The 25366-nt window shown below is 42.0% G+C and overlaps 2 protein-coding genes across 3 annotated transcripts in view; one reads left to right on the top strand and one right to left on the bottom strand.

Annotated features, from left to right (window-relative positions):
• The first annotated feature begins 1257 nt into the window (after positions 1 to 1257).
• On the top strand, positions 1258 to 7064 carry gdnfa (glial cell derived neurotrophic factor a). 2 transcript variants are annotated; one of them, XM_079551735.1, is made up of 3 exons: positions 1258 to 2060; positions 2760 to 2984; positions 6150 to 7064. In XM_079551735.1, exons 2-3 carry the CDS (start codon positions 2786 to 2788, stop codon positions 6683 to 6685), a joined length of 735 nt encoding a protein of 244 aa, XP_079407861.1. In that variant the 5' UTR covers positions 1258 to 2060; positions 2760 to 2785; the 3' UTR covers positions 6686 to 7064. The 2 variants fall into 2 exon arrangements, with proteins under 2 accessions (XP_079407861.1, XP_079407860.1); XM_079551734.1 differs by lacking the exon at positions 1258 to 2060 and having other exon boundaries at positions 2573 to 2984.
• A 5999-nt stretch (positions 7065 to 13063) lies between these two features.
• Positions 13064 to 25366, bottom strand: part of wdr70 (WD repeat domain 70) — a 31694-nt gene continuing 19391 nt past the window's right edge. Inside the window, exons 11-18 of the mRNA XM_079581128.1 lie at positions 24704 to 24803; positions 24540 to 24624; positions 24319 to 24457; positions 17127 to 17227; positions 16955 to 17034; positions 14816 to 14932; positions 13608 to 13770; positions 13064 to 13286 (exon numbers count right to left, since the gene is read on the bottom strand). Of these exons, the coding sequence (XP_079437254.1) occupies positions 13199 to 13286; positions 13608 to 13770; positions 14816 to 14932; positions 16955 to 17034; positions 17127 to 17227; positions 24319 to 24457; positions 24540 to 24624; positions 24704 to 24803 (873 nt within the window). The 3' untranslated portion in view covers positions 13064 to 13198. The remainder of the gene's footprint in view (positions 13287 to 13607; positions 13771 to 14815; positions 14933 to 16954; positions 17035 to 17126; positions 17228 to 24318; positions 24458 to 24539; positions 24625 to 24703; positions 24804 to 25366) is intronic.

Here is a 25366-nt window from a genome sequence, read left to right as displayed (position 1 = left end):
GCCCTGTGAGAACATGACCGAAAGGAATCCACACAATGAAGACTTGGCTCAGGACCATGGCGAGGCTCTGAAAAACTCCAATGAAAACATGTAAAGACAAGAGCAGCAGCTAACGATTAAGGTTTTAACGGGAGGAGAGAAGAAGCCACAGTGGGATTTCACTTAAACAAAAACAAAAAAAAATGCCTGGAAAGTGTTTTGGAAAGAATCTGTCCGTAATACTGAAAACTGCTTTGAGGAACTTTCATTCCACTGAGAGGCGGACATGAAAGGCTGGTAAGGCGTGTAAATCATCAGGGCTGATTGAAAGCTTGGTTTGGCTTCTTTTTTTTTTTATTGTGGTGAGAGTCTGGTGTTTTGCCCCCGGCCTATACACCTGACAACTACAGGAGGATTGAGTGACAAGAATGAGAGAGAGGATGGTCTTAAACACGTGGAGCTGGTTGTCACACTCTCTTTTTTTTAATGATGAAAAATAATGGAAAGGAGAAGAAAAAAAAAAAGGAATTTACCCATTTTATTGTTGATCACATAAAACATGTGATCAACAAAAGGTAATGATCAAATTAAAATGATCATAAATCATATGGTCACGACAACACATTTTCTCCATCATTTTGACAACCCTAAACCTGACAAAAAGTTTGAGCTCACGTGGCTTTAGCTTGAAAGCTCAATCATCGTTCAATCCAGCGCTTTCATCTATTGCTCATTGCTAGATATTTGTGGCTTGGTTTCAGAGACTAGAAAGTAAAAAAAACACACACACATATATCCTGTCATCTTGTTATTATCTTTTCCCCATATCCCATACCTTTACAGTAAACCTGAGCTAAACTGAGAATAGACTAAACCAAGACTGCAGCATCAATATAACAGCACTCTCTTTCCAGTACAATAAGCTGCATAAAAAGGCCGACTATATTGTTAAACCTCTGGGAGTTGACAAGGTTTAGAGACACAACTCAACCTCAGCTGTTGATTTGGAGTACTTGTGTGGTCATAAATTACAGTTTATGGTCATAAAACTGTTGACAGATAAAATGCAGCTTCCAGGAGTTGCCCGACAATGGCCGAGAGCCCTGTCCCTGCGTTCACACAAAAACAGTAGTAGCAAATAGTAAATAGCAGCAGAAGAGGAGCTTAAACATGAGAAGCGTGCAGCCACCAGACCGAACCTGACACCAGCGCGCGGAGATCGGGTTCGAAACATGCATCGCTACAGAACATCTCTAAATCGCATTCCGCATTCTGAAATCTAATCCGAGGACATCAGGATGTGTGACATAATCCCCAAGACATCTGAAAAGCGCGCTGCTCCAAACGGGGTTACAGGGCTTTGCCTCGGACTCGTTTGTGGACGGGTCTCGCTGTTTGTTCTCGTGGAGAAGCGCAGGGGCGGTCACAAACTAGTCAGAACGTCAGAGCGCACACATCTATAAATCTCTCCAAAGTGCCCGGCGCGCCTGGTGCCGTGCTATGCGCAGACATCTGTCCCGCTTCAGTCCAGTATGAGGACACCGCATTGACACCATCTGCGTAGACGCTCTTTGACCAGGGAAATATGGAGAAAAACATTTTGTGTTCTTTATCTCGTTTTGACTTCTTAAGGAATTTCTGGATTTAACCTCATCTGGACATTTGTTGTGCGTCTCGTTTTTTTTTTGACGCTGATGTCTTCATCGACTTGCTCTGACTCGAGATGGTGGACGTCTCTCGGATTTCAAACGTGGAAACGTAGCGTCCAATTAATCAGGGACTGCAACTGAAGCCCGGGGCGCAGTGGCACTCGGTCCGCACTGAGTTCTTCACTGCCTACCTTTGGACTCGCTTGGAAGAGTGCGCGAAAAGACGCACGGTTTGGAGAATGAAAAACACACCTGGCGCGCCATTTCAGATGGTTGTTTTTGGACAGCTGCTTAGTTTGAACTTTTATTGAGAGATTTCTGTGGCTTTTAAATCCAATGCGCAAATTTGGACACTAAATGAGTGCAGATTTCACTTTGGATTATAAACCCAACGGTCAGACAAGGAAAGGGTCTGCATGGGCCATATTTAAGGTAAGCATATAAAATTAAGTAGCCGGCTTAAAGTGAAATAAATCGTGACACTGTCCTATAGAGCCCGTATTTACGCATGCATACACTTAGATGTTTAGGTTAGTGCAGACTCAACATGCCATTAGACAGAGTCACGTAAGCTTTGGGCATTGCCATCTGGCCAACTCTTACCATTATTTAGGCTATCGTTGCCAGCACGCTTTTGCGTGCTCTGACCAAAGCATTGCGAGACTTTGCCGCCATGCCTCACTTTGCAGAACTCATCTAATCTGTAATCTTCATATACAAAGTAAAAAGTTTTGATGGATTGATTATAATCTATAATTTCTTAATGGCCTTCTGCCAATGCCTGAAGGCAAAACCCTATAATGTGCTTCATTTTACGCATGCATTTACGCACGAATATTTTTGGCAGATGGCGTGATGATGACTGCTAATATTTATCTGTATAATATACTGTTCAAAAGTATTTATTTGTTGTGAATAGTTTCAAGTCACCTTTGAGCCAAAGACAAGTGGGCAATCAAAGCCCCTTGACATGATGACACACAGTTATTAATATAAGATGAGTCACAGCATAGTTGGTCACAGCACATTTTGGAACGCATTACTGACTTTATTGAAAGCACTGTGAGCTGGCCCATTGCCAAATCAACACAGATCAGGAGTGAGACACTAATGCCATCGCTTTGTCTGCAGGTTTCTCCATAGGAACTGAGTCTAAGATGAAGTTATGGGATGTTTTGGCCACATGTTTGTTGCTCTTGAGCTCTGTAGCTTCACGGCCTCTTTTCCCAAACACCCGCCCAGCCAAGAGGACTTATTTCTCCAGCAGCAGTGATTCTGTGTCCTTATCAGAGGAGGACAGCGAGGAGTTAGAGCCACAACACCACAGTCTGCACAAGATCTCAATGGAGGATCAATGTAAGTAACGTCTTATTCTGATGTGAACTTGCAGATTAATACGTCGACTTTAAACTCCCTCCATATGCTCATTTTTCTTTACTTTCTGGACTCACCGTTCAGTCAAAGATTCTTTACTTACTATTCTTGCTTCTCTACTATTGCTGCTGTTTGCAGAGCTGAGTCCTACATTGATAAGGCTCTCAGACAGAGGGGTTATCACGGGCTATGATCTTAATTTGTCTTTTATTGCAGTTGTTAGTTACATCACAGCGAGGTCAAAACAAGCCCCCAGTCCCTGAGGCCAATCTGCTGCGCACATTTCCAACTGTTTGCACTTGTGTTTACATTCACCTCTGCCTCTCTAAATTAGCCACATATGACCTTTTACCCATCTGCCCTAGAGTGAGGAAACATGGCATGTTTAAGAGGGAGAGCTGCTGGAATTCAAAAGAGAGAAGGGGTAAGGGACTGGCGCGGCGAGTCTGAAGTATCAAGCCCGAGATCTGTTTATGTTTCGTCTTAACAGCGACAGTGGGCAGGAATTTATTTTGTTTAGACGAATGTGACACTTTGTTGCATCTACAAAAAGTTCATGCCAACAATCTAGATAAGGAATGGAACTTTTGTCTGCATGTTTGTCCCGCCACCTCATGTTCTGTTTCGAGGAGGGTGACGGTGACGGTGCCGGGCCGCGGCGTGAGGTGAAGCTCTTATGAAGTGGTTGTGTTAACAGCTTTTACTCTGCTGACAGTTGTTAGTAGTTCCTTTCTTATATACACTTAATACGTTATTCCACTGAGAACTGTGCTTATGTATTATTGGGAGTGTATTGAGAGTGAAACCTGTGACAAAGAGAAATAGGGCGGCCGTGTTTCCATGGGTTTCCCCTGCCACTACAGTAAAAACACTGAAACCTCTTGCTTGGTGCTCCTGCTCAATCACAGCTCCCTGCTCCTGACCAGCACAAAGAATAAAATATCAGCCAAATGTATCACTGTTATTACCTGCCATTGTACTGTATGTGCAATGAAAAATGTAGATATCCAGTGGCTGTCGGCAGGTGCACACTGAAGCGCCTTCGTCCGTCAGCTGACAACAATAGGTGCTGTCTAAATCAAAGGGCAGGTGTGTCTAAACAGATTGGCTCTGGCTTACCTGATACAGAGGCGGCAGACCAATCAGCTGTGCAGCGCCGCCGGATCCGGTGTCGGCCTCACTATTAGAAAAGGCAGATGAGAGCAGATAGGCGACACCACAACAGAGACGCTCGGGTGTAAAACCACAAGCCCAGCTGCCAGACCTGGCACCCAGCCGCTCTAATGACACACTGACACACAGGTAATGGGAGTTAGACTAATTGATGAATTGGAGAACAATATGGCTCGGTGATTTAGCAGTTTATCTGTTGCCAGACCTTGAGGCAGCGTAATGGAATCAACATGTAGATGCGGGCGGACTGGAGCTCTCCCTCTGGCCCCGCTCAGGCAGATGGTGGGGCGCTGTATGTTTTCAGTTTGCGCTGACGAGGATCTGCTCCGTCTAAATGATTCAGAAGATGTAATTCCCTTTTAAGTCTAGGTGCTTTTAAAAGAAAAACTGAAAGTCATGCTCACTGGAGTAGCCGCATTATAGTGGGCCTACTGTAAACATAGAAAACAGTTTGTGCGTAAATGTGTCGCTGTTCAGTAGTTTGGTTTGTGGCCTTACTGTATGTAAACCCCCTTGACTATGCATAAAAACAATAATGATCAACCAGACTGTCTTTCTGCAACATTACAGAACACCTGCAAGTCCATATGCTCAAAGCTGGACCAAGCTTGCATTCTTTTACCTTGGGCTAACAGTAAATCAGCATGTGCGCTTTATACTCGCAGATATACAGATATACTGCATTTGTTCTGCACAAGTCAGTGCAAGGTCAGCAATGAGCCTTGTAGTCACATGAACCCTGTTTTCCAATTGACTTTGTTTGATGGGATAATGCATGTGTGTTAAATGTCAGTCATAGTTGTGTGAAGTTGCCAGTTTATGTAGAAAAGTTGAAAAAAGTTCAGTCTAAAACATATAAAGAGGGAAGGTTTCATAGAAGACTCGCTCACTGCCCAGTGGTGTAATGTTGTTGCACCTTTACATGTCTGCATGAAATATCCAACCAGAGAAAACAAAAGCAAAATATAAAATATAGTAAAGAGTTTATAATGTATATTCAAAATAAGGCTGGGATCCAATACGTGTCACGATACTCGGGGGCCGAGACATATTGCAATACAATAAGTAATTATATTAAGTAACATGTTTAAATTAATGTGTCCAAAGTTTATAAACCAAATGACTTTCAACATTTATTGAAGTATTAAGATTGAAAAGTGCATTGACACCAAATGTAACAAAGTGCTGTGTAACTGTTACTGGGAAAATAAAGGAGTGCGTGATAAAAATGCCTCCAAACACAAGTATTGAAAGTATTGCAATACTTGATAAAGTATCTGTTAGAGATTTAACAATGGTGTTTGAGAGGATGGATGAAGAATAGCCAGCAGTCTGGATGTCTTATACAGGAGAAGTTAATTTACCATCGGGGCGGGACCCAGAGACATGAACTCGAGACATTGCGCTAGTCCAACCATTTATTCTGTTCATGCTTCCACAGAAAAGAGATAAATACCTCTCAGAGCGTCATACTGATACGCAAGAGTCTGAGCACCACAGTCAAGGCTATGACAGAGATAGTACTGTACAGCCTGACCCAGTATGATAAAAAGCGATTTAATCCTCCTTAATGTTATCCTCTAACAGTATCGATACTTAGTATTGCAGCAAAAAGTATTGCGATCCGATATTTTGGCAAAAAATAAAAAATATTATGTTTGTGTCAACTATGCTCAGGTGAAATTGGTAGACTAACCCTGTGGTTCCTCATCTTTATAGTCCCACGTACCCTTTGAGGCATTGAATTATACTCTGAGTACCCCCTGACTCGAGGAGCATAGATTATTCAGTATAAGTGAAGTGTTATGTTCAAAATATACAAACTTTTCTTTGAAAGTAATAATGAAATTCTGCTCAGTTTCACAGTTGGCAAACACTGGTCTAAACTGTGATTTGCGCATAACGAGTTACATTGTTCATAATTGTATCTGTGCACTCCTACTGTCATGCCAAAGTAACGTGTTTGTTTCATAGATGACACGAGAGGGCCATACCCCAACCAGCTCGAGGACGTGATGGATTTTATCGAGACAACAATTGGACGTCTGCGGAGGTCGTCCGAGCCTGGAGGAGGCAGCAGAGGTCGAAGGGACCAGAGGCACAGAGACAGAGGAGAGGGCAGAAGCCACAACGACCGGCGCAGGGGGCGCTCCCGGGGCCGAGGGGGCAAAGGAGGGCGCGGAGACAAGAACAGGGACAGGACCATAGCAGTGCAGGGCCGGGGCTGCCTGCTGAAGGAAGTTCACCTCAATGTAACAGACTTAGGCCTGGGATACCAGACCAAAGAGGAGCTGATTTTCCGCTACTGCAGTGGGCCCTGTGTGGACGCAGAGACAAACTACGACAAAATCCTCAACAACCTGACACACAACAAGAAGCTGGACAAGGACACGCCCTCTCGCACCTGCTGTCGGCCAATCGCTTTCGACGACGACTTGTCCTTTTTGGATGATAATGTAGTATATCACACTCTGAAAAAGCATTCTGCCAGGAAGTGTGCCTGTGTATGAGAAGTCTCAGGGTCCAGAAAAGGACAAGCATCCAGGAACATTGTGAGGATCTAAGGTTGCTTTCACACATTTGCAGCTTCAGTCCGTCGGATCACATGGCCAGCAAGACTGTCTTATATTTAAAGGAGGACTTGAGAGGACTTGGTTCTGTCTGGAGTATGCGAATTTCCTTAGGAATATCAGTTTTTCCAAGGCTGATAGCGATGAAAACAGATTTGAGGAGTATACTCAGCTGCATGCTAAATCACTACATTCATAGTGTCTGGACGTTTACATTAAGAGCCGGGAGATAAGACCTACTACACAGGACTTTCTGCATAAATAAACTCAAATATATGAATATAAATACATGCTTATATATAGATATACACATGTGTGTAAGAGGTATATTTATTAAGATAGAATTAACTTATTGTTATTTATTTCAGTCCATTTGATCAGAGAAGTTGTTGTTTATTTATTTAAAAGCTCTGTTTGTTTCTGAACAGTGCCATAGTGGAGCAATTTTATCACACTCACAAAGCTATTCTCACGATCCTTATATGACTTCTTTGCTTCATATCAATTCCAGGTATTCAAATGCGTAGCTATAATTAATACAAGTTAGCAATAGAAAGTACTGTATATTTAGAGAGGAGAGATTTACATCAAAGAGGGGACCAATGGATGTTTGCTGTTTAATCGGTCACAGGTTTTTGGTTTGGAGAATGTTTTTACAGTTTTTGTTTAGCTAAACCACTAAAAACTTCAGTGGTTGTTAACAAGTCCTAATTGCGTCAAAACCAAAGGTTGGAGTTTTTGATGTTCACAAAGTCATTTCATGGATTTCTCTGACAAGCATTTGTGTGAAGAAAAATCATATTAATATTGCAGATATTCCTAATCCTTGACACAGCAAAATGTATAGTTTGCTATTTCTTCATGGAACATCAGCCAGTTCAAAAATGAGAACAAAATGGTACACTTCGTCCTTTGAAGACATGAATGTGTCTTTGAGAAGCCCTCCTTTAGTTCACGCCACAGAACACAGAAGCTGCTGGAAAGGCATATGTTACCCGAAACCACAGCCTGGCCTTGCACCAAGTCTGAGCGAAAAGCTTTGCAGCGGTTAGCATCCCAATAGGCTTTAAAGTTCATGGGGGCTCTGTCTCTGCTCTGATAGACAGGTCCAACTCCCTCAAAGCAGATTTGTAAGTGATCCTTCTAACGGTCTTAACCAAATAGCCCTGCTGGCTACGATGTTTTGGTAAAGGCATTTTAAGTTCTATTTGGCTACTGTGAAAGCTGTCATCACCTGATAGATGTAAAAATCACTGGACTAAACATTTTCCCCAGGGCTGCAGAATATTAGGAGAAAAATGTGATGTGCGGCACACATGTTCCATAGCAATATATAACACACACATTATGATTTTAAATGTCAAAATAAATCATGATTTTGCTTGAATTAATGAAGATATGGTCTAGAAGCGACATTTTAGTATGCTTCATATGAGGCATTAAATGGTAGATTAATTTAATGTAATATTGATGAAAGCTTGAGTAACCACATGAGTAATTTCACAAATTGATTAAAGCCTCCAATTTGTATATTTAGATTTTTCTGATATGTGTAGTTCTTTGCAATTGAGCTCAACAGTCCCGCCCACTTTCGGTCCAATATGTAATATATCTGAAGGGTTTAAAAGAACAATAGCAGCAAATCAGCAATGCGGTCACTTGTGGACATAAAACACACAATTTTAAATTGAAGATTCACCTAAAACTTTATAAACTGAAAAGTTATAAAAGCACTTCACTGTGTTTTCAAATATTTAGTGTTTTCTTTCTTATATCCCCGTGATGGTCGGTAGCTGATTAGCCTGTGTGACTTTTTTCAGTAACTAAGGAATATAACATAATATTACTTAAACAAAATACGGGAATATATTAGTCATTACAATTCAAGTAACTCAAGTTACACGTGCATTTAAATGGTTTGTATCGATGCACAAAAGAAAAAATGCCAAACTCCCCCGAAAAATAAAATGCAGCACCAAATCAAGCTTGACACTGGTGAATAAGATGTGTAGGTAATGTCCTCAAAACAAAACTCAAGAGAACGGGGAAAGGAAATCTGTGACTGCACTTTTGCTCAGTGGCATTATTACGATTTTCAGTTTATATTTTGCCAAAAGTAACTCAAAAGTAACTCAAAAGTAACTCAAAGTACAAAGTAGAAACATACTACATTTTGAGAGCTGTAATCACTAACATATAATATATTACAATTTTAAAGTAACTTGCCCCACACTGGTCATGCTTCTAAACTATAAAAATGAATGCAAAATATGAAGGGGACGTTTACTTCCGGGCCCGGGCAAAGGACCGGAAATGGGCGGGACTTTTGAGCTCTATATGCATAATATAAATGCATACAAGTGCACCCAAAAAATATGAGTTTTGAACAGCCTGTTTAAAAAAGGAAAAGCTGTTTGTATTTATCTATTTGTTTGGAAATGTTCATGTGTCTCCAGTGCACATGCCACCCGGAAAACATTTGTACTCTCAAGACAAATACCGCCGATAGAGCTCTCATTACGTCTTTATAGTAGCAAGGATTAGAGACCAAGGTATCTGTGCCCACCCAGCTTTAGAGAGTAATCCCCCACACGCAGAACAAATCCACGGTATCAAGCTGAAATTAGGGCATACTCATTGAAAAAGAAGAGAAAAAATAACTCAAGACGTTATCACTGCATACTTCATCAATTGGATCATCTTTAACAACCGATGGTGCATAAGCCTTTCCAGATGAGTGTTCTGTACGGAGAGTTTCCCATAAGCGCCTCACCAGACTTCAATACCACACAGTGAAGAAGGTGCACAACACTTGCTCCGCCATCTTTGTTTTAACTGGTATTCTTTACGCTTCAAACTCAAATCCACATCTTCAGTGTTAGAATTGTCACTCCTGTTGTGTCGTCTTCGTTGTTTTGTGTTACAGAACCAAAGCTCTTGGCAAACTTTATTTTTGTACAATATTCATTTTATAACTTTTTACAGAATTAAACTCGTTTCTATTTAAAGAGTGTGTGTGCTGGTATGTGCAAAAAAAAGGTGCAGCCCTGGCCAGATGGGGCTAATTTTGGAGGCTGATATTTACACAAGCATCATGTAAAATTGGGGATGAAAATTAAACGGAGAATGGAGGCAGGCGGATGGAGTGGACTGGATTGTGTTCTGCATTCCTGAACAGCAGCCCAGGGTCGTACAGTAAACAAAAGCGGGCTGTAAAGGGCCACTCCACTGTAAATCAGGAGCCGTCCACAGTCTTTCCAGTGCGCGGGACACTTGACGGGCTCAGTGCGAAGGGGAGCGGGTTTGAAACACAGGCCCAGATTGTGTATGTTACAGAGGCTACTGTCCCCAACACACTTCCAATTTTAGTACTGCAAGTAAAACATGATTACCACTAGCCTACTATTAAAGCGCTGGATCATACAGTAAGGTACACTCGATGTCTCTGAACTGAACTAATAGTTTATATAGTGTCTAGATTACAAAACGTTATGCTCTAGCTAAGAACCTACAACTCAAACCATGGTCTGGGTGAATACTCAATTCTGATTGGCTAACTGCTGTGCGTTAAAACTGTATAACGCACAGGCTCATTCATATTTCACAAGACGAAAGAACTTTAATCTTGCACCCTGAGCCGCAAGAACAAAATGAAGTCACTTTTGCCTTGTCGCCATGGAAACATTTTGCAGCTGATGACAGTTCCACGGCAGCAAGGCAAAAGTGACTTCTGAAGCTCAGGGTGCAAGAACAAGAAGTTCTTGCATCTTGTGAAGTATGATTGAGCCTCCGCTCCGCGTTGTGGCGTTCTTGCCTCCACATCGTGCATTAAAGCTGGAGTACCCGATTTTTCCCCACACATTTTTATTTGGCCCAAACTCGTTTCTAGCACACACAATGCACAATCCCTCCTGCATGTCCAAATTGTTCTAGCAAATTGTTTATATGCACGTTTTATAGTGGTGTTTCTATCTTCTATCGCTCAATAAATAATTAGGTGAATATAATTTAGCAATATCTGTTTTTTGCTGTGTTTATAACTCACCCTGAGGTGGTAAAAACAAATGTACATTTCAACCACAAAAAGTCCGGTACCCCAGCTTTAAAACTGTATAATGCACGGCTCCTCAATGTTTAACCCCTACCCTTATTTCATCGACTAAATTATTTTGTTTTGATTTTAGTCAGACATTTTTTTGCTGACCAAAATTAAACTAAAGCTAAAATCTACAGATGTTTTTCTCGACTAAAACATGACTATATAAAAGTGAAAAGAAGAGACTAAAATCATACTTCATGTCGTTTCAGTTCATTGCTTTGTTCATGTGGGACAACGAACATGATGCAGAGGACCTTGACTAAATATGATTATACAAAATATTATTCATGCAAAGTCTACTAAATACATTTTACACCGGTATAGGGTTTATGGTGTGAAAAGTGTGAGAGCCACCACCCTAAAGTAATGCTACAGAAAACGACTTCCTATGAGGCATAAAAGCCGCATCTACACATGAAACACTGTCTAATTGATCTGCACGTTTAACTTTGCTCCTTCTCCAGAATCCGCCACACAGAGGTCAGAGCAAACCTTTAGTTGGCCCTGACGTCAGCCTCCTCCCTTCTTTGTCCTGCTTAGTCACTCTTAAAAACGACACCCATTGTTGTGCCTCTTCCATATTGTTCCTCTCCCCCTGTGACTTTGTTTCATATGAATTTTATGGTCGCAGGACGCCTGCCAGAACAGAGACATTGAACGGTCTGCTTGTGATTTGCGTTGGCTGGAGGTTTTGAGTTTGCTTTGCACTTTGGCCAATTGTGAGTCAACAAAAAGAAATACAGGCTGACAAATAATTGAAAGTAAAAACAATGCAGAGAGCCACTTATGAATGTATGAGAGAAACAGCCTCTTGGAAAGTGATATTTAACATTTCAAGATGCGTTAGTGTGTTTTACTGTATCTAAATCTGAATGTGGTTTTGAAGTCACGCCGCTGAACATTCCATTTTAAATGTTGCTACGTCATAAGAAACTAGAAACTCTTTTTTCGCATCATGTTATCACGAGAAAGTTTCCGACAGATGACCTAACAAAGTAAAAACTCATGCTTGGCACGCTAGGCAAACTGAAGCAGTTGGCAATATACTCACAGAACGATATATACATTTTCACCAATGAAAAAACTCATAATGAAACCAATGTACTGAGTAAAATATCATGCAGTATCTCATGTATGTTTCAGGTTTTCCATCAGCTACGAACTTTGTAAAATATTCCCAGGCGGTCCGGCCAAAATACACAGCTCTGCAATATGCAATACCGCTGTTACTCCCTAATTTTTAAAGCACAAAATGCATCACATGCAAGAAAAAGCTTTTAGATTTATGTTTCAGTTTGTTTGTTTTTTACTGCAGGAACAAAAACACCAATGCATTTTTTGTCGTTAACCCTCTTTAAATGTTATGAGGCAGAAAACATGCTCACCCTATAACTGTGCTTGGTGGGACAACGGCCTTTCTGTGTGTCGTCTGTGTGGATGTTCTTCCCCCGTCTGCATAGGTTTCCCTTACCACTAAAAACATGTAAAACAGAGTCCCCTCTGGGTCCAGGATGAATGAGTGCAAGTTGAAATTGCTACAGTCCCTCCCATGGTTACCGTCCAGCGTGGCGCTGGGTTTACATGTGTGTTCATTAACGTGCAACAATAAACAAATGACCAATTTCACTTGGGTATTCAATATTTTTACCTTTAGCGTGGCAGGACCAGTGGTTCGGCTGGAAATTGTACTCAGTTCAACACATTTAGCCACTTGGACAAACAAAGATTCAAAATGATATATTCAAAGTATCCGATTCAGATATCTTTATTGTGTCGTCTTTTTTGGTGCCAAACAGCAGGAAGAAATTGACAAAGGCTTTTAATCTAAAAAGGTGAAATGACAAAAAAATAAAACAGAACGGCAAGGATCATTTTTGTGTGTGTTTCTGACAGAGAATCTGACTGTTCCACATAGTTGGTAGCAAAAGACAGCGAGATCTGGAGCTGATTTATGAGGCATTAGCAAACTCTGGAAATGTGGAAAGAAAGGGACAATAGAATACTATGATAGCCAATGTTAAAAAGCCCCGTTCTTTTATTGGTTGATGAATGGCAATTGAAAATCTACTTTGCCAATAAAGACATCTCTATAGCTCCTTACCATTGAAGCACAACATACACATATACAGTGGGGGAAAAAAGTATTTGGTCAGTTTCCCATAGACTTTCTATTGGATTTTGGCCAAATACTTTTTTTCCCCACTGTATGTATGTAAGCACATACATATAAAACAACAAAGGGAGGTATAGCCATTACTTTGTGATCAGAAGAGCATTTTTTGCATTTGTAGCTATTTGTATGCACAAGCCGCTTTATCAGCTATAAAAACCCACAGAGTTTGTGTTGAGAAGCCTCAGATCTTGCGTTTCTTCCACTCGGGCTCCTTGTCGGCTTCCTCATCCTCGTCTGATGCTTCTGCAAACAAGGGCTCAGGCTGCGTCCTAAAGGGATTCACACAGGTTTACTTTGGACACGGTTTAAACTTCACAGCAAATCATTGGCTGCAAAACCAAAACTAAACCAATGCCACAACCGCAATTACCCAATTCAGGGTTTTTAGGATAATGATCTTAAGAGGTCGTCTTCAGTTTTCTGCCATTTGAACACCTATCTGTAAAATGTATAGCTTATTAAAAATGTATGGGTAACACTGCAGAAGGCAAGCAATATAATAATGACCCCTACTCAGTTTACAGACACTTGGTCACTCACTAAATTGTCCTGTCAGCATAAATAAGTAATGTCACATTAGGTTTCCTTACTGTGTGTATGCTGGTGCGACCCAGTAAGGGTCCTCTGCTGCAGCCTGGGCGTGTCGTAGGATGGCCTCTCGTGGATTACTGTCGTCCGTTTTGTCTAATGCAATGTTCTTCACAATGAAAGAAGACAGTGTGCCACCGTGAGCTGCCACTCTGCCCCCACGACCTGGCAAACACAAGATAGATTCAGGAATTAGCATTTTTGGTTTTGTATGCAGACAAAACACCACTGGGATGAAGAAAAAAAAAAAGGAATGCCACGGTTTTCCATACTGAGATATGTTCATTCCTGAGGTTAGACGAGTTGATGCGTACCTGTCTGGTCTTTACACGTGCGCTCAGTCAAAGATCAAAGATGTTAGCCTCTCCTCCTCTTACCTTACAATATAGTACCCCTTTTTATCCACTTATCATGGATCGTGTAACCGCTCACATAACCGTATTTAAAAAGGGAAAACGTGGAAGAGCTTGGTCGCTTCTAACTTCACCCGTTTGGCCCCATAGTGGAGAGGAGGAGGCTAAATGCTAACAACATCTTTGTGCATGCCCTCAGTCAGGTACGCATCTACTCCACTACGCTCAGCCAAGAACATATCTCTGTATGGAAAAACGGTGGCCTGTTCCTTCAAGAGAAGGCAATTGGAGCGCTGAAACAATCAGCTTATGGATGTTAAAAACAAAGAGACGCACATTCTGGAGAAAAATCAATTGAGAAGAAGACAGGATTTACAACCAAGCATGGATGGAATGAATCACAACTTCTGGTATGTTTTAATGAGGCACAATAGTATAACATGTTCTGGAAAAGCAATAACCAAAACATTGGACGTTTAACTATGATGTTTGGCCCCTGAACCTGATTGCCCAAGTACAAGAAAGTTTACCCACAGCTGGTATTTCGTTTCTGGCATAGCATAAAAAGTCCTGCTGCTGTGCATTAACTGTAGTAACCCATATCTGTGTTGTATTAAAAGTTACAAATAAATATTCAAAAGTATTATTATTGTTATGATGCAGTTAAATATTATGAGGCAACACGCAGCGGAGGAGGCCAAGTGGGAGCTGCTCAGCTGGATTGCATCAACAGTTTGGATTCAGACATCTTCACTTACACAGAGTAGGAACATGCTTTAAAAACAATAAGCTTGTTACGGCTTCATACGGTTTTGATTAAACTGCATTAACCAAGGACCAATATAGTCCAACATTACCTGGTCCAGACACAGGCGGCTCTGGCTTGTGCGACTTCTTCGGATCCAGCCGGTCCTTCTCCAGTTGTTTCTTGGTGCTGCGCTGCCGGGCCTCTCTGAACATAGGCAGGGCATGCGCTGTCAACAGAACAAACAAACATAATCAAGTTGCTTGTGTAATTCAAACGCTGAACGATCACGTTATGCACTAAGGGGGAGGCACAAAGGGGCATCTGCGGATTCGACGCAGTCACAGATTGCGTTCACATGAGATCATAACTTAAAGGACACTGTGGTTGAATAGTTGACGGACAGATCCACATTTTCAAGTACAATTGGCCTTTTAATTGTTTTAATCTGCTTTCTGGTGTTTCTAAGCGCCAAAAAATGGACATGGACAGTGTTTAAGTCACCGTGGGAGAAACAGTTTGTTGTTTGTCCTACACGCGATCTTAAAAAGGTGCATTATGCAACTTTTGTTTGGAAAAAAAAAAAGTTGATGTTTGTGGGTATCTAACCTTGAAGTGACCCAGCGTAGTCAGCATGGCTTTTACATTCAATCAAGGTGGTCTCTACAACGCTCCAGGATCAATAGTTTTGTAGGTTTTCTGGTGAGAGGCTCCGTCAGCAGTGAAAACCTTACAAACAATTGATCCCTGAGCATCCTAGACCACTTTGATGGAAAGTAAAGGCGTCATGGTGACCACTCGTACAGGCACTAGGTCACTACAAGTTCAAATACGCACAAATATTAACTTTTTTTTCCACATAAAAAGTTGCATAATGCACCTTTAATGTAAGAGCAAAGGGAAAGCAACAAGCGCTCATTGTAGTCAGCGCTGCCTGTGGCACACGCCTCAACCGACCCCTTTTCTGTCTCTGAGCTTCGCACTCAGGCGACTGGCGAAAGCACTGGCGCACCGTTGTTTGTACGCAAAGACACCAAATTCGTCTTGAGCTACAAAAAAAGGCTCCTCATATGGATTTTCTGTTCGTGAAAGAGCAACACCGACACCTTCCGTCCATTTGACATGACGTCAATTTCTAGAATGTCATGAACACAACCTATTGATATCTTAATCCTTCAGCGGACAGGTTTTAACAGACCCCTGCTGAACTCTGTGGCATGGCTTGTGTACATTTTCTACCATAGTGCGCATTATATTGATTAGGCAGTCACTGGGCTTCTCTTCACACGTTTGTGCACGCCATCACAATAAAAGCACTCAAAGCCACAAGTGCGTGACTGATTTATTGTCCTTCAAAATTGTGTGTGTTCATTAGAGTGGGCGCTCTGCTTGCATCTCGGGTAGTAACGCTTTAGTATTGAGGTTAGATAAAGTGATTTTCCATCCACGAGTCCACGCTGCCTTCTGCTGTTAATTCTCCCTCCTCCACGCTACATTAAGCAAAAAGGTTACTGTTAAAAGATTCCCCGGCTTTTCTCAATGGGCTCCCGCTTGTTTCCTGTCCTCTTTAATTTTCCAAAGCCGGGGCATCAAGTGCGTCACTCAGCAGTTGTGGTGGGAGCCAGCGCAGTGCCGGGGCCCGCCTGAATTAAATGACGAATCGGAGGCGGCGTTGGCCCCAAACACTGAGGCAATCGTCAAACGCGTGTGATTAAAGGTTTTGAAAGTGAGGAACACGCGCTAAAGAGGTGATGCGGCCGTGTGTGATGAGCTGACAGGTGTGGACCAATGCGTTTGGGGTAAGGGGGGGGGGGGGGGTATCACGCCGGGCACCACTGAATAGAGGCGTGATCGGGACCTCTTGCTCGTCTCGTGGCACAGCGCCGAGCAACCGTCTATTGCGGTGACCTCTAACAGACCCGTCCAATTTAGATTCCTTTGAGAGTGAGATTGTGTTTACTGTATTGTAGTGAAATATGAACGGAAAACTGGCAAATCAAACAAACTACAGTCACTTTTGAAACATGCCCCGTACACATCCCAGAGGTAAAGCAGTGAAATAGTTTTCAGCTGTTTTCCTAGCAAACCGACATGGACATGGAGAATGTTTGAAAGAAGCTTACTCTTTTGGATTATTACTATGAAATTTCTAAGTGAAATTAAATGGCCCTAGAGGGATTCATGTTTGTTATTTATGTCATGTCATGAATGAAACAGGCTCTGGTTCTGAAAACAAGCAGAGTGGACTTACGTGTGATGATGTAATCTTGAGCTAGCATCTCCGTGTGCTTCTCTTTCCGCTTGGTCTTTGCTAAACACAGCTTAGCGCCTCTGCAAAGAGATAATGTGGAGTAATCACACAATAATAGCTGAGTCACATGACAAATGCATTGCAGGCTTATAAATGTTCCGGATTTTGATACCTGTAACTCTTGAGCGGGTCGTAGTAGACCTTGACAAGCCCGTTTCCGGTCCCCACCATGATTTGATTAAGCTTAGGATGCCACAAGCAGCGGACAACACTCTGTAAAGACAAAATGTGAATCGATTTATCTCAGAGAAAATGAACACGCTTCACACAATTTATGAAGGAACCACACAGTAGCAGGTTGGGAGGGGACTTTCCTTTTGTGGCACAGGAGGCTTTGCATGTGCACAAACAAAGGACTGAATTTTTCTAACTATTGTGAGTGCATGACCCATTCTGGTTGTGATTCAGCGGGATCAGTGGTAGTGTGTGCTCTGTTGCACCAGTTGACTATATTTGGTGGTTGGGATAAGGGCTGGATCTCAGTCTGTGTGTGACAGATGGCCCGGTGCCAATAGGCAAATGTGACCACATTTATTCAGTGGCTGTCAGAGAGAAACACCGAGAGAATAAGGGCCAAAGGAGAGAAGCACAGTCGTCGATATGACACAGAACCGCTGTTCCTTCAATAATACAAGCTGCAAGACACCCCCACAGGAGTTATTTGACAATCGTAACTTGAGAGCTTACTCACACTTGCCTTTATTAGACATTTTCTTTCCACTGTTCTTTGGTGCAAATATTTCACATCTGCACAATACATTTCAAAATAATCAGCTAAAGCACTGAAATTACAATCTCAACCCTGTGACATTTATTATTCTACGCACAGACTTTAAAATATAAATATGCAAATAATAGATAAGCTTTAGTCTTCTTCATTCTTCACTTTGTCTTATCTCCTGGTATTTTAAGCTTTATTTTATGCTTTATATGCAGATTACTGGTAAATAAACGTAATTACACAGTGAAATATCTCCCCCCCCCCTTCCTGCACCATGGAGACCTAGATTGTAAGTTTTACGTGAGTCCAGTTGCAGGATGGTGGGGATGGTGGAGGACAGGGGGGGTTAGATGGGGGTGGATGGGATGATGACTGGGATGTCCGGCTTCTATGACAGTGAAAGCTGCTTAACGCCCAGCTGTTCATCTTCCCACCAGGACACCAGTACAGAGAATCCCAATCTACCCAGCATGGGCAACACGCACACACAGGCACATCCACGACATGGTGGCACACAAGCACACTTAACCACTCGCATCTTGGAGAGAATAAAGAGTTCTTTACAGATCATTCAGTCCCCAAAACTGGCAGCCATTAGAGTTGTTGGTATTGTTCATTAAAATATAATAATGTTATGTAATAATAATGTATAGGACTGAATGATTTGGGATAAATACAACATCTGAGTAAAAGAAAAGCGACTGCAATTAGATTCAGTTTATTTTTAAAAGTCAAAATTTAACTATGAACCTTTGTACATTTCAGAACATGTAGAGGCCAAAACTACTGGGTTTTATAACAAAACCATTTCGACTAAGGATTGTTTTATGCTTGCAAAGGACACATTGATTAAACAATTGCAGCCACTGTGATTTCTAGTAGTTGCGACCAATCAATTTGATTTGACTGACTGAGCCCCAGTTCTGTCCATTTCAAAGCTGTTATTGAGAGAATTACACCCATCATAACCAGACTAGAAGTTAATCTGCTCAAGCTGGTCATGAGCCCCTGTGTAACCGATGGAACAAGCATTAAAAAGGCCTTGGATGCAACAGTGCAGTTGTTCCGAGTAATTCCACAGACCAATAAATAGCTGGATAGGATGTATTTTTTGGGCACTACTTTTGTTATGATAAATGTGAAACCCGTGCGACGTGTTTGAACCAGATCGGAACAATCCGAAGTTGAGCGCATATGGATTTGCTTTACTGTGGATGCGTAATTAGCCATGAGTCCCAACGCTCTTCGTTAAGAAAGGCAGGGATGACAGGTAGGAATTCTGCAACAGTCCACAGGTACAAGACACTCGGCCAAAACCTCCGGCTGCTGAATTTAAGTGACAACTGGACCCAACGGTGACTCCTGGGGCCAGTCAAAGCTCCAGAAAACTCCCTCCTCGGACCCAAACAAATCATACTGTCAACACTGGGATAAGTCAAACAGTCGGAAAGGAGCAGAGGGGCCCACCCCAGCTGGATCTATGAGACAGAGGGAGTAGCAGACAGACGGCCAACTCAAGTCCAGAATAAGATCCAAAGGGCTGTGTATACACTTTTAGAAGCAGTGTTTATTCTCCGTGTCCACAAAATTACATCACATCATGAAAGAGGAACCTTAAGTTCTCAGTAGCTGCCGTATCGCTCCCGTCGGATTAAAATACCGCAGGCTGATTGAGGGGATAACCAAACACTATAGCCACTTTCCCAATATGTAACTCCAATTATGCACCCCTAATGGGACACATCACTCAAACGCCAAACGCCTCATGTAGTCATTGGTGAGCCTGTCCAAAAATGCCTCACTTCTGAGTGAGTGGACAATGCAAGCCAGCTTTGGGAAAGACGGGGCAGCAGAAGTCACTGGAAGTAGGTAATTAGTGCGACCTGACTCACAGGAACAACCGGCAGGATTTTCTTGGTGAAATGCACATGAAAAGAAAAGCCCCTGTGTCACCCCTCACCCTTGGCTGGTCTTAGTGTGTGGGTGAAAGACTCAATGCTCAAATCTCAGCAGAACTGGAAGCAGCTCAGGGCTTCAGAGCGGTCAAGCATGACGTAGAAGGGTTTAGCATTGGTAAAAAGCTACTGGCTGCAAATGAAATACTAGCGCGCGGGGCAATCTCGCAATAAAATTAAATCTGTGCAACAGTTTAGTTTGAAATGTTACCTTATTTTCTTGTTTCATATATACATTAAACTTTTGAAATAGCCTGAAGCAATTTGAGTCATTGTACTGCTTGTTGTCTGTCCACCACTGTTTCCTTCTTGGTTCACTTTCTATAAAGGCATAAACCACAGCACATTGAAAACGCACTAAAAGAGCTGTATAGCTTTGAACATGAACTGATGTAGTCTTCAAGTGTAATTAGCAACTGCCAGACACGCTCAAAAGTATAGACTTGCCCAATAATTGTTTAATAGAAATTAATGCAGCCAAGTCCTGTCAGATCTTGGAAGCTAAGCAAGTTCATGCCTGGTTAGTGCAAGGACAGGACGCCACATGGGAATATTAGGGCTGTAAATTCACACTTATAAATAGTGAGTTACAGCTTAGAATGGAAACAATTGTAAGTAAGTAAGTAAGTAAGTAAGTAAGTGCTTTACTGTCATTGCGCTCGTGCCTCACAGCTTGAAGGTCCCGGGTTCGATTCCCACCTGGACGGGGCCTTACTGTGTGGAGTTTGCATGTTCTCAGGTTAAAAAGACGTGTGGGCAATAGGTTAATCCTCCAGCCAGGTGTTTCTGACCACCAGCCTGGCTCCACAACATGGAGATAGTCCCCAAGCGCCAGCCCATGCTGGCAGCTCACTGCTCTCTACAGAGATTATTATCATACATATATATATAACTTAAAACTTAAATTATGAGTGATTGTAATGGTGATCGGAGGGCCTGATATGGCGCAAATTGGCAGCCTTGCCTCTGTTACTACACCCAGGGCAGCTGTGGCTACCTAGCCTGGCATCCAAAATGACAACCCTCTGTGTATTTTATACACGGGGATATCAGTCTTGGCTATGCTAACTCCATCTAAAGTTGTGCTAACGGCTTCTAAATGCAATCATTGGCAAAAACACCTTTTTTCAGCAAGTGTGTTATGTTGTGAAATATTAAATCTCATATTCTCTGCCTGTTTTAGTGAGGGCTGTCCTTTCTCCACTGGCCAATCAGAGGCCAGCAGTCTGTTCACGTCACGTTAGTATCAGTTCAGCCGGCTTTGGCTCCAGGGTCGAGCACGGTCCTAAAACATGTACCTGGCTGACACCATTTGACCCTGGTCTGACCGGTGGAAACACTCGACTACACGATTAGATCTGGCACTGAACTGGGCATGAATTGCCAGTGAAAAAGGGGTATTTGTGAGCAGAGCCTTGTTATTTTAAGACGAATGCTTTATATATAGTCCCTCTTTAAAAGTCAACTACTTCTGGTGCCTGGACTCAGACAAAGCTGACTCTCCGAAGTTTGCCAAACACCCCAGGGCGTCCCGATTGTACCCCGAGCCCGGGGTTATGTAGGCTGTTTAGATGGGGATGATTGGTGGCCCTTCCTTTCACTCGTCTGCTTGGTACACCACTTTAAAAGACTGCACTTAAATTCTCAGGTCATCCTCACAGCAGAAGGCTGATGTAAACATAGTAAATAGCTCATCCATCAGGTTCAGCGAGTGCAGATCACACGCTCCTTTAACTGGCAACGACTGATGCTTACACATTTAAAGGCACTGTACCCGATTCTTGTTTCTGGTAATGTAACAAAATTTGTTATGTCCTCCTTTAGTATATTGTAAACGCAGACATTTGTGAAGTGTAACAAATTGTGCCTATAAACTCATCCCTGTGAAGAATTGGGATGTTACATATTTTTAGTTTGGACCACAACTAACATTTCAATTTCATGGCATCCTCTTTGTTTATAGTAAAAAAAAAGTCAGGTAGACAGCCTTTAAGGCAGTGCAGATGAAACGGGTAAAACTACTGTATTAAATGTAAAGACCTTGAAAGTAGGGCCCCTCTCCGATTAAAGTATAGTAGTGTTGGCTAGTTTTCATTTAGGTGCACCAGAACACAATTTTAGAAATGGCCCATGAAAACGCATCTTAAAAACGAGGTTCAGTGCCAATACTTCAACAACGTAATAAATAAAACCATTTGGAAGAAAAAAGGACATAGACCTGCATTATTATTTTAAGTTTCTACTCTCCCATAACAACTACACTTACTCCCTTCCATACTATATGATGAGAACCTCACAACAGTTTTAGTTGAACCCAATACATTTTAGCACCAAAATCAGTTGTGGGAGCACATATGGTAGTGAATATACTACTTAGATGAAAATATGGTAGGAATAGTTAATAAATAAAAAGAAGGGTGCTTGAGAGCACAGCAGAATCAAAAGAAAATATTTTGATTAGTTCCAACTCACATTATTTTAAGACCTCATTTAGCTAACCACGCTTAATAAACTGACGGACTGCCAAAAATACAGGCAGTCTTTAGCAATGGGTAGAGTATATTAGGTGTGATATTTGGCCCGCTCAGAAGGAAATCAGCGGGATTTACACATATAACAAAGGTAAAGAAAGGAGAGGATTTTGCTGTTGTTGCAGTCAAAGCTAAGGCTTTCTGGAGTTTTCACGATGGCAGATGGTTGAGCCAGTGAAAGGCCGATGGAAAAATCACTACCAAATGTTTAAACTCTGCAGCAGCAGAGAGAGTGAAAGAAATGTTTCTAACTGGAAGTGAGGAGAAGGAGAGGGTTGTCCTGCTCCAAACAGACTCTGAGCCAAGTGTTGGAGGCCTTACTTTGATGTACCCGACTGCCATTTTGTCACCGCAGGACACTCGGGAGCAATGTCACAGCTCATAAGCGCTAACGTGCGCAAGAAAGCAGAGCCGCGGCGTGACAATCATATTAGACAAGACGCATTTAAGTCATTACAACTTGCATTAGATAAAAGTAACAATACCTCCAAAAGTTCACTCCAGTTCAGAGTGAACAACGTACAGCCTGCAAACGACAGGCGGACTTGTAGTGATGGAGAAATAATGTTTATTAGCAGCAACGCATCAAGACGCACTTGTTTTCATTTGCGTTATTCTAATTCAAGGCTTCTGAAATTAGCAAGTTCTTGAAGCATTTGAAAAAAAAGCTGCAATAAAATCTCAGTCAACCAGTGAGCTACGATAGTACAGGGATTTCATTTAGATAGCATCAATCACGGTAAAACTATAGTTGTCAATTACAAATGGGTGATAGAAGATTGCAATATGACTGAGCAGGCTGCATCCGAATTCCTACAATAATAGCTCCCATGTCCTGATCCTAGCTCCGATCCCCTTGTCACGTGATAAGGTCAACAGTTACATTCCTATGCAGTTAGGAACTAGAGCTTCACCATCATCCGACCCTCGTCACCCAGCGGTGGAAACAGGGAAAGTGACATCGCCAGCAGCTGTTTTATAAAACTACCCAGAAAGTATAGGACTACAAAAACACTCCTATAGCTGGCCACTGACTTCAGTTATATTTCAAACATGCATAACCATAATCTGAGACATCGCTTAAGTCAAACTGCTGCTTTTGTTCAATAAAAAGCACTTCATAAACTCCATAGACTGTATCTACATCTGCACTGCCTCAAAGTTTCAATCATGAACCCCCGTAACGATATGAAGCCACAGAAAACAGATGATGAGAAAAATAAGATTCAGACTTACCCGCAACAGCTACAGCCCTCAGTCACAGAAATAAAAGTTCTCTGGTCAAACATTCCACTAAATCCTGTCCATTGGTTCATCCTCAGAGAGATCCAGCCCATTACCGCACAGTGAGGTCTGCTCCTCCGCTGCACAATGTATGTAAATGAGCCATGTGGGTTTCCTAATCGCTGGTGAGGAACCTCCAGAGGTCCCTTTGCTAAAGGAGATATGAGAGGAAGCACACAGGCTACTTTTCCATACCTCCTTCCTAAGTGACAGCACTACTCGGACGCTTCTTATCATCGAACAGCCGGTTAGACCTCTTACCAATTGCACTTTTCAGCTGCACCCTAATAGGTAAATGAACATGTGTCCACAAATAGACAACTTTGCACAGTGAAAATGCATCATCCAATTGTAAGTCTGAAGCTGAGACACAGGAGTGGAAGGAAGGCAGGCGGGACACTTTAGGGCTGTAAGCCATGGACTAAAGGAGTTCTGAGAAAGTGTGTGCTATATGACATCCAAGTCTGCCTATGCGTTTCAGACACACAGCATGTCTGCCATACTTGTAATTCTGATTGAGAGTGACTCTAAATGTCACACTAGTACGGACACTTTTTCCTTGTCGGCCAGAGCAACACAAAAAACTCATCATGGAAAAAGGGAAGAGCAAATGCCAATGTGCCAATCAGTGCTAAAGCCGTGCATGTGAACGTTTTTAATACACTATTTTGGGAAGGCTTTTCAAAGAACTGAGCCCAGAATGATCCAAAAAGCTCCTTCAAATAAGTACAAGGCTGTTGCACAACAAAGCTTTCTCTGTAGTGCATAATGCTAAATTGTACTATAAAATAAAATTACTGAAATACAACATACCGCATTGGTGACATCGATCTGGTAGACCTTCTGAAATGTAGTTCGGTCAAAGAAAACCAATTTGCCGTTTCCTTCCTCCTTCTTCACAGATGTTCCAGTAATGAGAAGTTTGTCGTCGGGGCTAAAACAGCAATCGGTCCTGAGGTGGGGAAAAAAAAAAGGACATTTAGCCAAATGACGATTCATAATTGAGGATGAAAATAGATGAACATTTCCCTTACATTGTAAAGTAGTTGGTCAGCCCATTGGCCACATTTACTGGTTTCTTGAAGTTGCGTATGTCCCATAGTTTTAGAGTGTCGTCACCTGAAAAACACAGCAACATCAAAAACTTTTATGGACAAAGCAAAATAAGGGAATTCCACATATGTTTAAATTGTCCCACCTCCACGTGATGCGAGGGTCATGCCATCATAGGAGAAGGTTAGGCAGGACGTGTCAGAGCCAGGAACATGGGCTTGTCGACAGTGGTACTTTGTGTGAACCTAAGAAGAGAAATATTAAAAAACCATGATGCTTTTTGACACACGAGTTAATGTAAAAAAATAAATTAAAAAAATCCATAAAAGGAATCAAAATCACATTAATTCTATTGGTCTAAAACTCCCCATGGTTTCGGTCGGACAAATGATTTCTAACAACTGCACTTACACTGTACTCAACTGTATCCATCCCTTCATCTTCAGAAAGAGCAGGCCGCATTCATTTTCTTTGGCAGACGGTGTTTGTAGCGGTAATGGTGAAATAATATTGCTTTGCTCATGTTTTGACACATCCAGTACAACACAGACAGACCGGCTTTCATTGTCGTGGTGTGGAAACTTAAGCTTCTCATGCTGTAGTAACATTAGGTGCAATTATTTACTGCCGTGTCGTGTTAAAGTTCTCTCGGTCCGGCAGAATAATATCAGTTGCAGATTGCGCCTTTTATGTAATGGAGACATAGGAGAAGCTGAGTGGATGATTCAAGTTTCAATTTCAACACTTGTGCCACAACATTAACACTTGTTTGGTGACTATAAATTGCCCTTAATAGAATGTACCAGAT

Source organism: Gobius niger (genome assembly GCF_951799975.1).
Source record: "Gobius niger genome assembly, chromosome: 2".
NCBI classification, from domain to species: Eukaryota; Metazoa; Chordata; class Actinopteri; order Gobiiformes; family Gobiidae; genus Gobius; species Gobius niger.
Note: the sequence above shows the minus strand (reverse complement) of the source record. Positions and strands in the feature narration are given on the sequence as shown.

What these genes read in the sequence shown, in the direction of transcription:
- gdnfa (XM_079551735.1), top strand. Translation starts at nt 2,786, where the DNA reads ATGAAGTTATGGGATGTTTTGGCCACATGTTTGTTGCTCTTGAGCTCT. An exon ending in GATCTCAATGGAGGATCAAT is followed by an intron (nt 2,985 to 6,149) that starts GTAAGTAACGTC and finishes TTTGTTTCATAG; the next exon opens with ATGACACGAGAGGGCCATAC.